Here is a 19,521-nt window from a genome sequence, read left to right on the forward strand (position 1 = left end):
TATGAAACATAATAGATATTTCTTAGTGTAGCCTCTGCATCCTAAGTGCTGGGATTACAGTAGTGCACCACCAGACCCAGTTTATGATTGAATCAAGGGCTTTGTATATATTAGGTAAGCATTCTATCAACTTCTTAGGAAAAATTATTGCTTCAAAATAAGCTATTGTTCATGGTATCAATGACTGGACTGAGTGTCAGTGCATGGCATCTTTTAGATATTGTAATTTGGATAGAATTAAGGATTGAAAAGATGTACAAAAATAATTCATATTATATTTCTAAAATTCAAACAGCCTGAAGTGATTCTAAAGGGGGTAACATAAAAAATTGTTGGTGGGGGAATTTTCTTTTATATTATGAGTTTAAGTGTGACTGATTTTGAGATGGCTAGAATTTGTTCAATATGACACTTTTTTCTTTTATTATTATTATTATTATTATTATTATTATTTATTAGAGTGTGTGTCCACACCACAGTGTACCTGGACAGATAACTTTATAGAGTCAGTTCTTTCCTTTCATCTTGATGTAGACTCCTAAGCTATAATTCAGGTTTGCCTCAAGGCCCCTTTTAACTCACTAGGCCACATCACTGGTCCTTACCACACCTCTTGCTACTATATATATAATAATCCATATTGTAGGTGCCCAGAAAATATGGTTACATCTAATTAAGATATCACAGCTATTTTTCTCATGAAAATATTGCAATCTGGTTACATATTTAACCTGCTGCAGTTTAAAGTACAAGCTAATGGAATTTCAGCTTTGGGATAGGGAAGAAAAATCACAAACAGAAAAGAAAACAAACTATTCTTCTGTATAGACACACAGGATATTTTCATAAAGGACTAGAATCTCACCAAACATAATAGTACTGCTTTTCCACCATATGACAGTCCTGATTTGAGTTTCTAAATAAAAGAATGAAAAGAAAGAGGAAGATACAAGGAGACAAAAGAAAATGTAACAAAGATGAAGTTGTCTCCCCTGATGACTAGTGAGATTTATGTTTACTTTTTTCTCACCCTAGGGGGGAAAATACTTCTAGAACACACTTCTTGAAGACAGTCCAGTGTCCCATGCAGGTAGGTGTAAGGAGAAGCCGAGACATGCATCTGATTGTACAGTTAGCATTTTTCTCACAAGAGCAAATGTTTCAATATCCTTCATAAAAACAATATTTACTTCTCAGCATCACTAATACCTGTTTTACAAATAGTGAAGATAATTTGTTCAAGAAACCTATATCCCTTTGGAGTCCTACAGTTAACGTTGTAAATTGTATGCTTAATTTTACTTGTATAATTTTTTTGCAACATTTGCAATTCTTTTGAAAGCTTTGGTCTTAATAGTCAAGAAAACTGAGGCCAGATTGTTAAAATATTCAGCTACCGTAGCAACACAGCAGCCATCTGGAAGGATTTCTAACCGTCAGCAACTTATAGTAGAATCGGCTAATAATTATGTATGTCTGGAGAGAGAAAGAGAGAGGGAGGGGGATGGGGCTCAGGAAAATATCCCCATCACAATATATAGCCACATTATATCCAAGTGTCAAATGTATAAAATTATAGACACATCTCTCATACTTTTTCTGAGTGTCTTTTTGAATAATTTATTGTCAGAGGAATCTATTATTATTGCCAGATGTTCATGCTAATGTCTAACATTGAGTTCTCTCCTATACAGGTTTTGCTTTGTTGACCCAAAAAATGAATTCCTTTTTAAAAAATTGTTTCTGTTCTCACGTTAACTAAGAAAACAATATAGAAGGGGCTGGGAAATTGTGTTAGTCCAAACAGGGGCATGACTCAGTCAATTATTGTAACATTTACTTGTGAGTGAAATTTGTGCCTTGTCTCTTTTCTTTTCCATTAATTAGGGGGAAAACAGCTATTACTGAAGTGCTCCTTGTACAAACTGAAGCTTTAAGGTATGGCCTTCATCGTAATCAAAACCCTACAGCTCCAGTTCATGAACCGAGAGACTGGGAGAGATGATTCTCTTCCATAGTTAAGCTAACACAGCACTAAATAAGTACAAATGTACAACTCTGTTCATCTGATTGATACCATTATGGAAACCACAGAAAGCAAAGGAGTGACCAGACCCACAGGAAGCAGTCAGTGTCAATCAAATTACAGCAGGATCAGGCAATTTCTGCCTCTGCACTACAGACACAGACAGCATTTCTAATTTCTGTGGCTGCTACTTCATGAGAGTGATGTCATCATCACCTATTTATTCTTCATTACAACAAATGACAGAAAATCTCAACTGTTCAAAAGACAGTTCAGCTTTTATGCTCAGAAGATGAAGGTAATGTGTTTTGGTACCATTTGATAAAAATTAATATTTGCACCATATAGTTTCTACATATTTCTCTGTATGTGGTATACTTAATACCAGGGTACAAAATACAAAATGCTTGGGCAAGGACAACACTAACACAATTCATCTCATTCCATCATTTCTTTGACAGAGAACACAAGGAATAAAAAAAAAAAAAAATGAAGCCCAATGCTCACGGGCAAGGCAGCTGAGTGACAAGATTAGGAAGCACTCCAAACTTTCTTCCATGGTCCTTGCAATAATTTTTGATTTTACAGTCATGACCTCATTTATGAGCATGATGTGCACATTGTAATAAAAATCATTTCATGCAATAAAACCTTATAGGAGGTTAGGTTTAATGACCATTTAAATAGGCCTTGGAAGTGGTGTATGTTAGCTCCCAACATAAGCTCTCCTCTTGACATTTGTGCCTTCCATATGGTTTGCAGAGATCAATTACAAGCCTGATTAATTAAGTATAGTGTTACTCAGTGCCCACACTACAACTAAAACTCTAAATTAAAGATCAGCTTTGACACATACATTGTTGAGGCAAATATCAGTGAATTGTATACACTTATTTTCTTTTTGAAGCAGAAATTTAAATCCCCATATGGAACATACCTTGTACTATAATATGAAAATCATGACTGGCTTTTCCCAACAAATTGCTAGCTGTACAGCGATAATTTCCTTTGTCATGGTAGGATATATTTTCTATCTTCAGTGTCTTTCCATAATTTTCTTTTGTTTCTCTTCCCTTTGGTAATTCACTACCCGGTTTGCTCCATTCAACCTGTGGAGTTGGTCTGCAAGAAATATGATGAATGATAAACATCATTAAAATCATCAACTACACACAACCCCTCATGGCACACCTATTATCGTGTGGCCTTACTTATTCACTGAGTTTTCTCAGCCTTACCAATGGACACACCACCACAGGACACATAGGGTTGAATGAGCATGTTTCATCAGATGCTCCCTTAATGGTCTACTCCCTAGGAATCTTGTCCCCTCTTTTAAGTGAGCTAACGCCACATGAGTGCTGAATCAATGAAGCTGGATGCAAGATAACTGACATCAAATAACTAATATTACAAGACATTTCTCAAGTGTGAAATTCTCCCTATGGCCAGGGAGCAACAGATACCCTTCCCTATGTGACTTTCAACATGACACAGTAGTCTCCAACAGCCAGCAGAGGAAAACCACAATTTCCCGTTGAATCCTAATGAAGCCAATTTTGGCTAAAGTGGCTTGGGAATGGAACCAAGTACGTGGGCTGCATGTAGGAGCAGTTCTTTCATTCTGGGCAGCTTAGGGCAACCAGCACAGACTTTGCTTTTCTTCTCTGTGGTGAACAGAGGGGAGGAGATAAGAACCATGATTCTTCCTAATTCAGGAGCATTAGGGAGATGGGCATACTAGATCAAAACAAACAAAAGGCAGGTATAACCTTGTCATATGCCAACACCTTTCTTCACATTACAATGAAGGGAAACTGGAGCACAGGACAGGTCAAAAGGTTTGTGGAAAAATCCCTTCTAACAATGAGGGAGGAAAAGTGACATCCTATGACACTCTGACTTCATAATGCCACTGATAACCAACTATAAGTGGGCACAACTTTGTTTTTTCCTCCTACAAGACTGGAAAACACATAAATCTGTTATTTACTGTGTTCCTCGTATTCTGAGAAGTCTCTAAGGGTGAGCCGTCTCACTGCTATCATTTTACCAGCATCAAATTGAAGCTCCAAGAAGCTAACTAAATAACATTTATTGGATTCAAAACTTACCAATTTCTTAGTTGTTTCTATTTAATTTCTGCTTTTCAAAGGAATCCATCCTTCCTCACATGCTTGTGGAAACCAGATAAATAATAATTTTCAAGATTTATTTATTATAATGTTATATTTGTGAGTGTCCTCATGTATAAATGTGCATTACATGCACAGCTAGTGACCATGGGGGACAGAAGAAGGCACTGGGTCCCCTAGAACTGGAGTTACAAATGATTATGAATGAGTTCTGGGTATTTAATTAGGTCACCTGCAAGAACAGCAAGTTATTTTAACCACCGAACTAGATCTCTAGCCCCAATGATTAAATTGTTGTCTCAAATTGTTTGTTTCACTTATTTCAAATCAGTTGTTCACAAAGAAAATGGATAAAATTGCTCAATTATTAGGTAACACTATATTGGAGGGAAGATTTTTTTTTATAAACATCTGTTATTTTCTCTCAAGGCCAAAGGAATTAACTTTATGGATTTGAAACAACAACTTACTTTTGACCAAGTGCAGAGCACATGGCAGACTTCCTCAGGAAATGGTCATTGCAGACAGATAGGCAGATGTGGGAGTATATTGATTAGCTGTTGAATTCTAGAGAGCATGCCACCAAGCAGTACTCAGAGTCCAAGTTTCCTACCTGCTTGGTTTTTATACCGTCTGTCAAAATGGCAATCTGCCAAGTGACAGGCTGCCCTGGACCATGGTTCCTCCCAAACAGATTTTCATGAGTCTGTGCTTCAGCAATGCAAGCATCTTACTTTCCTCAAATTCTTATTTTGCTTCTGTTCTTGAAAAATTGCACTTGTGTAACACTTTTCACTTCATACAATCCAATTAAATGATTTTAATTCAGAGCAACATGACATCATATGTAGGCGTGGTTTAAACAGCTAGAGAACTGTATTCTCAACAGTTCTGTTTTGTTTGCTTTCTTTTTAAGGAGTACTTGCTAACAGAATCTGAACAAGGATGGCTTGAGGGAAAATGTGTTGTTTAATGCTCTTTTTTGCACATCAACATACATTATTTCATAACTTCAAATATTTATGCCAGTTCTTCGTGGGTAACTTTTCTTCTGATTCTTGATTAAAAATGTAGGATCCACAGATACAATAGGTGATTAAATTCATGATGAGTCAATTCCCACATTATGAGTCTGCTCTTATTTCACACAGTGTGAGTGTGAATTATTAAAACAGCAATTCTCCCCACTTTCAATAAGATGGAAGTAATGTGAACATCTTTCTTTCCTGATGAGATTGAAAATATCATTTAACTTTTCCCCATCACTGGGAATCTATAAATCTAAGCTTTCCAACATGTGTATCTCTCTGTAAGCTTCCCTGACATAATTAATATCAACGTGTGTGTGTGTGTGTGTGTGTGTGTGTGTGTGTGTGTGTGTGTGTGTGTGTCTGTGTGTGTGTGTGTGTTGCATGTGCCAGTGTGCTTACATGTGCAAAACAGCACAGGCCAGAGGAGAGTGTCTGCTCTCCTGCTCTATTACTTGTCACCTTATTCATCCCACTGCTAGGGTTACAGGTTTGCAGTCATGTCTGACTTTTCAGGTGAGTGCTGAGCACTCAAACTCAAGTCCTCATGCTTGCATGGAAAGCATTCTTAACTAACAGCATGAACATTTTCATTATCATTATTTACTTAAATGTGTAATTTATGTAACCACCTTAGAGCACATGCAGTGTTCCTCACTGCTTTCCTTGTTTAAGTAGAAAGGGATTATTTGATTAAAACATGTTGGTGTGCATTACACTTAGAGGAGTTTAAGGTTGGGGGGCACAAAAAGGGTTGAATTAGGTTCTATTCAGCTTTTCTTCAGTATGAGCTCTGTGGGCTTCTTTTGACTAACCTGCAAGTGAAAATAATTGTAGCCAGGAAATGTTGGGAGGTAACATGAGTCAAGGATTTACAAGACAAAATACTGCCACAATGGTTAGTGATTTCTAGGTTTTTTTTTTTTATTCTAGAACACACGTGGTTTAAAACTTCCTTGAGATATATGACATCCTTCAAAAACCTTATTGAGAGTATTGTCTCCATTCAAAGGAAGACCAAACAGAATGAATAATCCAATTCAAACAAATTATAAGGGGGGAAGCTCTCTTCTTATGACAGAGTATTAGCAATCTTGATTTTGCAGTGGCAAACAACTCTTATGATGTCTATTTTCTCTTTCTGTGTGCATTCCCAAAACTCCATTATCTACAAGGCACAAAGGGGTATTTTTTTTTTGTAAGTGGAGGATATCTGAACAGATGTCAACCACCTCAGGAAGTAAAAGATAGCATTGGGAGGATATAAGGGGAAAGAGGCCCTAAAAGGTCTGCCTAACTCTCAATGCTAGCCAGAACAGTGACAAAGCCTGAAAGAATTTAATTTCTACCACAATATAAACACATGCTGACACCAGGTGGTTAGTCACCAGTTACAGCAGATGGGAATGATTTGACCTTCTCACATGAGAGACAGACCAGGCTAGAGAGAAGGCTTAGCAAGTAGGAGCACTAGATGTCCTTGCAGTTGAACTGAGTTTAATTCCCAGCATCTATGTAGTAGTCCACAAGCTCTGAAATGCCACAGCCTTTTCTTTCTTTCTTTCTTTCTTTCTTTCTTTCTTTCTTTCTTTCTTTCTTTCTTTCTTTCTTTCTTTGTTTTTCAAGACAGGGTTTCTTTGTTTAGCTTTGGAGCCTATCCTGGCACTAGCTCTGGAGACCAGGCTGGCCTCGAACTCACAGAGATCCACCAAGTGCTGAGATTAAAGGCGTGTGCCACTAACGCCAGGTGCCACAGCCTTTTCTTGCCTCTGTGGGGACTGAACACATGTAGTGAACAGACATATTTGCAGTCAAACATTCTGATGAATATAAAATGAAAATAAATTGGAAGGAACCACACAGAAATCAAACTTTCTCCATAGAGTTCATGTGACAACATAACAAAATAATTTGTCACTGAACACTGGTGATTTAAGGTTTGCAAGTAACCTGGTTGGAAAGGCAAATGTGCAAAGTCTATAAGTTGTACAATATTAAAACGATTCTTTTGTTTCACAATCTACCTTAAAACAAGTATTCAGATTTTTCAGTGGATTAAAAACAAGGTGGATTTTATTTTTTACATTCAATAACTAATTAATGTAACACAATTTAACATCTTTCAAATCTTAGCTGATTAAAGATACTCTTATTACTTGCAAAATGATTGAATCTCAAATTAACAAACTGGAAGATGAAATGCCTTTCTCCACAGAACTCCTGATGACAGGCTGTTAAGTCAGCAGGACTACTTGTATAAACAGGTGAACTCATATGACCATGGACCCAATCCCATAAATGTGCAATCGTCACTCAGCTAAGACAAGAGCTTTAGGAGAAGACATGTACTTAGGGCTTTGGTGGCACAACTGAAACAGGGCATTGATCTTGGAGATATGAGGAAGTGTTAGTCAATCGGTTTTTTAAGTTCTATTTCTCTAAATTTGATGATCTGGACCTGATTTTACACAGAAGGGGTAATAAAAATAAATAGAAGGCTTTGGAAATTTAAAAAAAAAGAGAGTAGTGTAATGGGCTGGTAGAAATGAAGATATTCTAATAAGACTATCAAACCAATGAAAAAACACACTGCCAGAGAAGCTAGTAAACAAGGAGGACCCTAAGAGAGATATACATGGTCCCCTGGAGAAGCAGAAAGGGACAAGGTCTCCTGAGCAAATTGGGAGCATGGGGGGAGGGGAGAGGGAACTAGAAGAGGAGGAGTGAGGAAGACATGATGTGGCAGGGAGGTTGAGTTGAGGGAAGAACAGATGAGAGCAAGATAAGAGATAATAGAGGGAGACATTATAGGTTTAAAGAGAAATCAGGCACTAGGTAAATGTCTGGAGAGATACAAAGATGACACCAAATAACAATCTAAGCAACAGAGGAGAGGCTACCTTAAATGCCCTCTCCTGATAATAAGATTGATGACTAACTTATATGCCATCCTATAGCCTTCATCCAGAGGAGTGGATCAGTACTTATCTCTAGCATAGGAATGGACTTTGTGAGCCCATCCCACAGCCCATCCCTGAGCCTGGACACAAGGGGGTTGGCTTAAGCCCTATCGCAAAGAATAAGGACTTTGAAGACCTCTATGGAAGGCCTCACCCTCCCTTGGGAGCAGAAAAGGTATGGTATGGGTAGGGTGTTACTGGTTGGGGGGGCAGAAGAGGAGGGGAGGGAAAGGGACCTGGGATTGACATGTAAATTATTTTTCTTTCTAATTAAAAGAGAAAAAAAGGAAAAAAAAGTTGACTCCAAAGAAATGGGAATTTCTCCAGGAATCTTATTCTGGGAGAAGGAAAAGTGGCTAGCCAGGGGAGCCTGTTTCCCATGGAAAAAGATTTCACACAGTTCTTAACAACTTGTCAGACGACATTACAGGTTGAGATTGAAGTCCAGACAATGATTGATGAGTCCAAAGTGTGAGGGACCACACCTTGCTGGGATTTCTTCAAAGTGCTCATCCTTAGACCTCCATTTAAACTTGACTCTCACTTCAAGATTGGGACAGACCCAGGAGGGAACTCCAGATCCTTTTATCCCTCTTAGAAATATGAGCACGCTAAATAAACCTTCTTTTCTGTTTTCCTCTGTGAATTTGACTTTTTATCGACTATTGAGGATGGGTAGCTGCACCTGGCTTGGGGCACAGGTTGTGACTCTCCCCAAGTACATTAACAGTGGAGCTAGTGCCCTATACACCAGGCAAGGGATAGAGGAGAAAGAAAATGCAAGGCTTAAGGGCTTAAGGGCAGACTGAGTGAGTGCTAATGCGCATACTCTAAAGACAGCAGTAGCACATCTTCAACTTGGTTTTACTCCATCCCTGCATTCCACAATAAACAGCCGGCACCTCTAAGTCATATTCAGTTGTAGCCTGAAGTCCGTATAAGGAAGCACCAATTTGTTTCTTCAGAGAAACCGGAAGAGTGTTTATATTTTTAAAAATAGTAACTGAAGAGCATGCATGCAGCAAACATCTTGATTTTGCAGTATTTGAAACACTGTATGGGAGAGGGCTGGGCAGAGGCCAGGGTACTCACAGGCCTTCAGCAAAACACTCAAGCAACAGAGTTTCCCCTTTGAGCACAGTCATTGTGGATGAACTGCCCCTCTGAGCAGGAGGCAAGAGAAGTTTGGGTTTCCTCTGCTTGATTGAATTTGCTGGAAAAGAAAAAGGAAGAGTTAATTCCCTCTCCAATAAAGATAGTAAAAGTTCTATATTACTAGGTTGTTTTGGCATGACTTCACACTGTTTTAGGTATAGATTTTGGTGTTCTTCTTCTTAAACAGATTCTATCATTCAAGAGACTAATGCAAGTAAGCATGTGTCTCTCTATTTCTTTACCAATTTTCATAAAAGGCACAATGTAAAAAACCCATTCCTTTTCAGAAATTGAAACCTTATTCAAGAAAATTTCTTGAACTCACCCTCAAGTTAATAGTCTGACTTTGTATTCTATAGTTTGACCACACCTTGAGATTTTTGATGATTACATACCCTATTTAACTTATTGATCTAAGTATTAGATAGGAATCCTTCTAAAAAAAAAAAAAACACAGCTTCCTGGGATACTTCATTGACAATTCAGAGTGGGCAAACTTATGGTAAACACCAGGCATCTATGAATTAATTTAGCTGTTGAGGAAATTCTTTTTAGTCTCAGACCCTCAAGGATACATACTGTTTCAGGAAATGACTCATAATAAGTCTCCCCACTAAGTAGATATTGGTAATTTCATTTTTCTTTTCTAAGTAATTTAAAACTATAAGGCAAATTAGGACATTTCAGTCACACTACACTTTGATTTCATTTCCAAATATGAACATAAATCTTTTTTCATACCCATTGCCAATGTGACTTTATCTTAGGTGGGAAGACAATAAATACTGATATTTTAGTACCAGAAAAGAAGATTGCAAGATATAGGAAGTCATGTGCAGTCTGCTTTGCATTTCCTTGCATGTATTTATATATTAGAAATGACTTTTGAATGTGTACTTTATGCAATGTTTTTTTTCTGTGCTTGAAGATGTATATGTAAATTAATAATCTCAAAGACAATGATGTTTGGATGATTCAAGACACATGAAATGGCACCCCAAGAGGAGACTTATCCACTTTTGATGACATCACCATGTATTAGAAATCTAAGTGAAGCCTCTATTCTACATAATATAAGGGTTATTTATTTCACTCATACATGTGATTGTAATGTAGAAAACAGGTAAACTATATAATTCAAGTAATAGCTCAAGCAGCTTAGATAAAATGCAAGTTCCAATACATGTTTTATAGAAAACTGAATAAGATTTTAAAAGTTCCATAGTCAAGAGAATTGGATACATATTGAAAACTGCATTATTCCACATAGTTAAAGTGTATAGTAATTTGTCAACTGTTCTGATGTCTTACAAGTAAAATTAATTCACTTAACTTTTCTAAAACCAGTGTTTCTCCACTTCGCTTGATATTAAAAATTTATTTTCTCTTCCCTTTTATAAAGTTATCAACCTTGCATTCCATTTGTGAACTCTTAGGAGAGACATATTTACATATATATATATATGTATATATATATATATATGTTAATTATATAATTACATATTACTTGTAAAGGTGAAACACACACATACACACAGACCCACACTGTATATCTGTCTCTCATTACTAAATTCTAAAGGACAGTGGATCATAGAATCTCCTATGCTAAATGGTTACTTAACATGAATAGTAGCATTTTTCTAATTGGCATAAATAAAGTAAAAATTCAAACTGAGATGACAATGAGTGACTAAAGGTAAAAATAAATTTCCAAATGCTTCACAAGGACAACTTATCCTTGGAACTAATTTCTGTGGATGAACTTGAATCATTAGCATGCTTTACTGAAATAAAAAAGATGGAAGAAACTAATAAAAAATAATGGTGGATGCTGACATTAATAAAGCATGAAAAATCAAAGTCATGAACTTATTTCTGGAAAATTACAAAATGAAGTAAAGCCATGCCCATTTGCACACTGTTTGTGGGAATGCACATACATATATACATATACATATACATATACATATACATATACATACATATATATATGGAAAGAGAGAGAGAGAGAAAGAAAGAAAGAAAGAAAGAAAGAAAGAAAGAAAGAAAGAAAGAAAGAGAGAGAGAGCTTAAATTTGAAGTTGTGAAGAGTAGACATGTTGTAATTCTATTACAGAGATTTCAGGCTCCTGAAAGGAATCATAAAGAAGACCCCGCAAATCATATGTGCACAAGATAATGGAACAATCGTGCATCAAATTAGACAATGAAATGGTCATGCCAACCTTCTCTGTTCTACCAGGGCCAATTACTCAGTCATGAAGCTGCTGGGATTATTCTTTCCCTTTGAATATTACCACTTTGCCTCTTACTAATTACTTCTTCCTTTCTGGGAACCCAGACATGCATTTGCAGATTCAAGTAGGAAACAGAAAATCAATTCAGGTAACTTTGCCAATTTGAGAAGGACAAAGAAAATGCTTGATGTGATAAAAAATATAAATGGTGAATTTTTTTGACTCAATTTTTGTCTCCTTCATTTTCAGCCTGCTGATTTATCCAAGGTCACGGTGAGCCCACGCCTGAGATGTGCTTTATGCTCAGTGAAAATGAGTAGATCCTGCAGACATCAAATGAAACACATTTGTACTGTGAATTGAGATTTGATTTTCTGGCTGCCAGAGACAGCGCTACTGTGGATTTGCAGCTGCAGATGTCTAGATCATCTTTATAAAGTCTCTGGAGTTAAAGGAAACAATGACGGGAAATACCAACTTGGCTTTAAATGTCTTCAGAGAGAAGAATAAAATTATGCACGTATTTGCATTCAGCATGAGTGAAGGAAGAATAAATTATCTGGACTTACAACTGTTCACAGTTAGTTTCATTGGCATTTTTTGTACAATCGTCCTTAATTTTGGAAATGCAGCAAAGCAACAGTAATCATTTCGACTGTCTTTTTCTTCCACATTTGCAAAATACAGATCTCCCTTTTGGCTCATGTATACTCTTTCATCTTGTTCAATGTGTTCTAATTCTGCAAGGAAAAAAATAAATACAACCTTGTCACTGAAATGGGCTGTTGTTCCTCCTCACAATGCTACAACAGACTTTTACATTTCTATTTTTTTCATATGATTTGTAATGTGGTGCCTCTTGTCTGTTCTTATTTTTCTACAGTATCGTCTTAATATAAGAGCAATGAGCAAGCAAACAGCTAAAAATAGGCAACAATGAAATCCTCAGAAGGCCTAGAATCTCACAGATACACCAGCAGTCTGGGTGTTCCACCCTTCATTACCAATTGGTCTGTGCCTTTGCTATGGCTGATCTGAAAACTGTTCAGTTCTAAAAACAGTCAATCATTATTTTTATTTTTTTGGAATGATATTTCGTTGAAACTGTGCTCCTCAGAAATGATGTTTGAGCATCTATAACCCTGCACTGGGTGCAGATATGTAATTACAGGATGAGTGAATGCTACAAAGTTTGGCTGTAGCCAAGTGCAGCTTCACTTATTTTCCTTTGGCTGTTGTACAAATATGATTTTGCTCTGTAACACAATAGAGGAACACCCAGAGGGGCACTGTGAATCATGTGACAAAACCAGCTTTCCAAGAAGAGGCTTCAGCAACCACAAATCTTCTTGGAAGATTAAACACACAGACTGATACAGAATGTCTTGTAGGCCATTGATTTTATCAGGTAGAACTAAGTTAAAACTGTAATACTAAACAAAAAACAAACCCAAGTCACTTCAATTGTGAACTAGCCTATGTTCCAAAGATAAGGACTGTGGAAGGATGGTTTTTTACAGGTGTGTCCTATTATATGAATACTTCCTAAACCCCTCCAAATACTGGAAATCAAGGAATGTAATGATTTTCTTGTGTCTTCAAATATACATTCTAGTTTATACTCAGAAAAAAGGGTGAAATCTCAAATGCCTCTAATTTTGAAATATATTTGATTCTACAGCATAATCAATTAGATATGAATGATTGCTTTGATTGGTTTCACTGTACTACTTACATAGTTCATGGAATTAAAGTAACTCAAAATGATGCAACAGCACCCTACTTACCAATATTCATCCAATAGATGTGCAAAGGTGGGAGGCCTTTGGGAGGGTTGCAGGGTAGAACAATGGAATCCCCTTCTTCTACATCCATGGGTTCAATTTTTTCTTTTGGGAATTTTGGAACACCTGATAAAATGATCACCATGAGACACAAGACATTCGATTTTAATGTAACATTAATATATTTTTGTTATTAATACCCAATGACAGCCTTGTCATAAAAATGAGTAACTAAGAAATTCAGCATCCCATGTCTTTGTTCTTCTATCTCCTCTACAGAGGTAAATACTATTAAGAATATGGAAAGATGAGGCTGCCCCCAGACCCTATCTTCTCTTTCTGTTCCCCCAGTTGTAATCCTACAATTGCACCCCAAATTCTACAGCAGAACCAGCTCTACAGTAGAACACCCTTGGCAGTCTAGCCCAGTCTCATCTCCCATGGTTCCCACAGATCTTCCAGCTTCTATTTTTTCTCCTTGACTCATAGCTTTTTACCAGACCCCAATTCCAGCAGTCATGTCCGGATAATCCGAGGGCCACCCATTATAGGGCAATAAGTAGGCAGAATGCAGAACTACAATTCTCCCAGTGCTCCTGAAATTCAATTCCCCCACCCAGCTTCATGCCCAGTTATGTATCAAACAATCTGCTCTGGTTTCCCTTTCCTGTCTGATCCCATCCCCAAGACATCACAAAGACCTTCTTGAGTCTTCCCTCTCCAAAATCATCCCAGTATCCAAGCCTTCAATACCAGCAGGCATGCCCTGTGAACATACCACCTGAGCAGGCCAGAAAAATAGCAACACAGAGACATCAATCTCACTCTCTGAAAGTCCAGGAAGAAAACAGAATCTAAGAAACAAAATAAAGCCAGCAAAGACAAATCCAGAAATCATTACCTAGACTCATAATCATACCTAATCCAGATGCCTAGACATCAGCATAAAACACAATAACATACAGGGCAATATGTCTCTACTAGAGCCCAGCTATCCTACCACAGCAGTCTCTGAATATGCCAACATAAATGAAGCACAAGAAAAAGAAAACTTAAAACGAAGTATATAAAGATGAAATTATTACATTATTAAAGAGGAAATTAATAATTACTTTAAAGAAATCCAGGAAAACACAAACAAACAGTGTGAGGGAATGAATAGATCCTTACCTAAAACAGGAGAAACTATAAGAATTGAGGAAATCACTCTGAAATTTGCCAGAAATGTGGATTCCAACCAGGCCAAAAAATCTTTGACCTACAATCTGTCCTTCATGAAAAATATGCTAGGGCAATGGTGGCACAGAACTTGTGAGAATAGCCAAGCAATGTCTGATTTGACCTAAGTCCCACAAGACAAGAAGAAACCCACACCCAATGCTGCATGGGTAACCAAACGACAGAGACTAGAAAGCCCAGAGTTCTGCAGTAAAATCAAATACTACTGGTCTTTTAAAAGAGCCGATAAAATAATTCCTAAGAATATTCAGCTATACTCATAGACCAGAGCCTTATCCAGTCATCATCAGAGAGCCTTCCTTTGGAAGAAGATAGGAACAGATGAAGAGACAGAGTCTAAATTGGAGGTTTCCTTCAAATACCTCCTCTCAGAGATCAGGGAATCACTTGGAAGTGGAGGTATAAAGAATGTAAGAGCCAGAGAACATGGGACACACCAGGAGAGCAAAGCTCTCGAAATCAACTAAGCAAGACTAACATGAGTTCACAGTGACTGAAGCAGCAAGCACATGGCCTACATGGGCCTCCACCAGGTCCTCTGTGTATATCTTCTACCTATTAGTTTAGAGTTTTTAATGGAACTCTCGACTTAGATGGAGGAGGTCTCTGACTTTTGTGCCTTCTCTTCAATATGACAGTTTTTGCTTCATCTTACATTTTATTGTGTTATGTTTAGTCGTTATTTATTAGAAGCCTGTTCTTTTCTAATGAGAGACAGAAAGGGAGTGGATCCAGAGGGGAGAGAAGGTGAAGAGGACCTGGAGAAACTTCTTTCAGGTTATACTGTATAATGAGAGATCTATTTTCACTAAAAGGGAAAAGTAGCCTGTCATAAATTTTTGTAAACTTTAAATATACTTCTTGGACACATGAGATAGTACATTTGGTAAGCCTGACAACCTGAGCTCATGCCCTGGAACCAATATGGTAGAAGTAGAAAACTGATGTCTAAAGTGGTCCTCTGGCCTCCATGTACGTGCTCTGATAAAACCACTACCTCACAGACAGACAGACAGACAGACAGACAGACAGGCACGCACGCACGCACGCACGCACGCGCACACACACACACACACACACACACACACAGAGAGAGAGAGAGAGAGAGAGAGAGAGAGAGAGAGAGGAGAAATAAAATAAATGAAAAGACATTAAAATATAAGTCCTGAAAAAATATTTTGTGCTCTAATAAGATATGAAAACATTCATGTGTTGTTTTTCTGAGATACAATGCAAACCACAGGATTTGTTCATTTTAGTTCCCACAGACATGGGTCTGGCTTTATTGCAAAGGCAGTGAACATTATTGGTTAGTACCCTGTTCAGATCATTTGCTATGTTAAGCAAACAAACAAATCGAAGCTCACATAAGGAAATGGGAAACACAATGAAGAGCAAATTTGACCACTCTAAGTTGCAAAGAAAGCCATCTATCTGGAGTATCCCTCCAATAAATGTGATTTTAAGTGAGATATAACTGATGTTGGAAACAAGGGTTTCCAGTAATTCATCCTATTATTTTCTTCTCATGATGGGATCAGTTTCCCATGGAGCAAGTATGAGAAGAATGCAAGTCAGAACCTCACAGGACTGGCAGCCAACACCAATGCTCCACATTCATATAAACTATTTACACCTATATGGATATTCAAAATATATTCTGCCTGAACATCTTTCCAACTCCACTAGAGGACTTGATATTGTGGATTCAGAGAAGTTCTGATTCAAGGCAAATAGTTAGCAGATGACATCTACCAAAAGTCTAGCCTCATGAGATTTTTTTAAAAATATGTTGTAATTTTTTATACTTAAACAATGATTCACAAAATATAACCATATTTGCTTGAGATTGAAATTCAATCTCAAGTTTTGCAAATGTCTTGCCAGTCTCTACAAAATTTATTGTGAGAACTGCTACCCATTTCCTCTGTATTTATCATATAGCTCTTTAGCCCCCATACAATTCTCAGTCTTTGGGACAATTTTCTGACATTTTTTTATATCCAGGTATCAGCTGTTTACAAGGAATTGCTTTTGGTCTAAATTCAAGGACTTTTCCAAGCCGTGTATTGTAGGAGGCAATGAGCTATTACAGTACCTAAGCAACATGGGCAGGGAAGCTTCAATATCTGCACATTCAGCCATATGGTGCTTCCCCTTTGGTCATCACACTTATGCCAGATATTTTTTGAGACATTGGCAAGACATGTGAATCACAATTATCCTTGAACCACACTTTTGCTGTAGGTACCATGAAATTCCTAATAACAGACAGATTGTTTAATACTTCAGTGTTAGCATCACAAAGATAAAATATAATCTAAATCCTTGGTATTGATTGACAAGAAGCATACCTTACCCATATGCAAAATTAATAAATCTGTTACATACTCAAACTTAAAATTCTAATCATTTATTTAGTTTCTTTTGCCACACTGAGGTCCAATGTACACTGGTATAGAAGTTAGCCATATGTTTGGTTTTGATGACTCTGTTTACACTCAGAAGCAAAGGACAAGGGAAAAGAAACACGTATAGGAAAAATGAATTGGTATGTTATTTTCAATCAAATATGCAAACAATCAAGTGCTTAATGTGAATACCCAGCTTGCAAGGAAGTAGATAATTAATAAGATATATGAATCATTAGTTGGATATCTGCTCCCTCAAAGCATGCAGAAAACTCTAATGATTCAGACAGATAATATAGCCGATGAAGTGATAGCATCCTTACATTAATTAAATCTAGATTATGAAATTCCAGATCCAAAACTGTAAACATGCAGTTAGTTCAGGGAGCATCTAACCCATACATAATATAAAGGGGAAAAAGACAATTTATAGTCTACCAAGCCCTTAAACACATACTATATATCTTCAGAGCAGCTTTTAAATAAAGATGATATTAGCATCAGGATACAGGGAAGATTACATATCATCCAATTTAAGGTCTCAGAGGAAATATTAGAGAAGAAATTAATCTGGGTTGTTTTATTATTTGGTGATTTTGAATTTTTTAGCCTCACTGTGGAAGAACGTGAACATTTAACATTTTTAACAAACATTCCCTTTTGCTTTCTGTTACCATGATAACCATCATGAACCAAAGCAACTTAGGGGAAGAGAGGGTTTATTGGTATTATACTTGCACGTCACAGTCCAATATTGAAAGAAGTGAGAACAAGAACTAAAGCAGTAACTGCAGTAGAAACCATGGAGAGATGCTGCTGATTGGCTTATACCTCTTGCTCATGCTCAGCTATCTTCCTCATAAAGGCTACATCTGCCTAGGGGTGGTATGGCCCACGGTAGGTGGCACCTCCCTATACCAATCATAATACAAAACAATCTCTCACAGATATGGCCTCAGACCAATGCGATCTGAGCAATTTTGCAGTTGAGGTTCTTTCTTCCCAGATGACCCTAGGTTGTGTCAAGTTTATGATGAAAACTAACCAACCTGATGTTGTTGTTGGAAACTAAGTTACAAAACAGGTCATCAGTTATGGAGCCAATTTTAACTCAGATAAAGAAATGACTCTATTTGAACTACTCTGAAAGTGACTGACTGGTTCAGTTCACTGGCAATAACCATAGCATTATTTATTGAGTACAGATACTGTATGTTCAGTCTTAACCAATAGGCTGTGCTCATGTGAGGGAATTTCATCCCTTTTGCTTGCTCTGACAGTTCTAAAGAGCCCTCCATCATCACTGAAACACAATAATCCAGTCTAGACCTAACCCTGAGTTGTCTTCCTACAAAAGGGTCAGAATTCACTTACTCATCACTGTCTCCTTAAGCAGAACTTCATTTGTGTTCAGATATACCGTTATCACCCAATGGATGAAAACAACTCCTGTCTACATAACGATATTGCAGGTCTGTTTGCAACAGCAATTGAAGCAGTTGGCAAAATCCTTCTCTTCATGTTGCTCGGATGGGTACTTCATGTCCATCATCGAGCACAGGGGACTGATCTCCAATATTCACTTACAAATGTGAGTTGCTATGTTCATTCATGACTAATTTCTTGAAGTCAAGACAGTCTGTACAGAAAACCTTTCCCAGTGACAAGTTGACCACAAACTAATTTATCCAGTTCATTCAAGATACAGCCAATCTATAAAAGGAAACTCTATTGAAGACTTTGAACTGCAGATGCTGTCAGCCAGGTTTAAAAATGCATAACTTCAACTCTCCCAACAATTAGGAAAAAAACACAAAACTTCTTACTGAGCAGGAAAAACATTTGACAAAAATTGACTGGCTAGAGTAGTGGTTCTCAACCTATGGGTCTCATAGCAGATATTTACGTTATGATTCATAACAGTAGCAAAATTAGAGTTATTAACTAAAAATGAAATAATTTTATGTCTTTGGGTCATCCCAATGGAGGAACTATATTAAGGAGTCAAAGTATTAGAAAGGTTGAGAGCCACTGTTCTAGAGGGTCCTCTAGGCTAACCTGGGGAATATTGGGATTGTTTTAATATTTTATTATGATTTTCTTATCTAAAATAACTAGAACATATGTAAATGATAGCTTATGAACTCAAAAGCATGTAGCAGAAAATTTAATATAGGCTATAACAGATCAAGAAAGCAGATAGAGAAGCTGATCAGGAACCTGAAGGATGAGTAGTATTACACAGCCAAAGTATAGGCATTGATATCATCAATTTAATCTCTGATGATTGAAAGGTGCTATAAGCTGCAAGATCACACAGTAATTATACAGCTATCATATCATGAGATAACTCAGAAAAATTGAGCATTCTGATATATGAAACCTGCAAAAAGCTGTACTTGGTGTTATAAGCTCATGAATGAATTGGTTGTGTCTTGCTGTAGATTCTTCCTGTAGCTTATTCCTTTCTGTAACAAACTTGGGATTTAATTCCCATAGTTTAACACTATCTGATAATTTACTAGGAATAAATTTCTCCCATGCAT

At 37.1% G+C, this 19,521-nt stretch overlaps 1 protein-coding gene and 1 long non-coding RNA gene across 2 annotated transcripts in view; one reads left to right on the forward strand and one right to left on the reverse strand.

Moving 5' to 3' along the window:
• Nucleotides 1–4,755, reverse strand: part of Chl1 (cell adhesion molecule L1 like) — a 48,593-nt gene extending 43,838 nt beyond the window's left edge. Inside the window, exons 1-2 of the mRNA XM_035448797.1 lie at nucleotides 4,632–4,755; nucleotides 2,964–3,148 (exon numbers count right to left, since the gene is read on the reverse strand). Coding sequence (XP_035304688.1) covers nucleotides 2,964–3,148; nucleotides 4,632–4,654 — 208 coding nt within the window. The 5' untranslated portion in view covers nucleotides 4,655–4,755. The remainder of the gene's footprint in view (nucleotides 1–2,963; nucleotides 3,149–4,631) is intronic.
• A 3,399-nt stretch (nucleotides 4,756–8,154) lies between these two features.
• Nucleotides 8,155–12,322, forward strand: LOC118239271. The gene is made up of 2 exons (XR_004771093.1): nucleotides 8,155–8,324; nucleotides 11,791–12,322. It is a non-coding gene; the product is annotated as an uncharacterized LOC118239271 (long non-coding RNA).
• Nucleotides 12,323–19,521: the final 7,199 nt, after the last annotated feature.

Source organism: Cricetulus griseus, chromosome 8 (assembly GCF_003668045.3).
Source record: "Cricetulus griseus strain 17A/GY chromosome 8, alternate assembly CriGri-PICRH-1.0, whole genome shotgun sequence".
Classification (NCBI taxonomy): domain Eukaryota; kingdom Metazoa; phylum Chordata; class Mammalia; order Rodentia; family Cricetidae; genus Cricetulus; species Cricetulus griseus.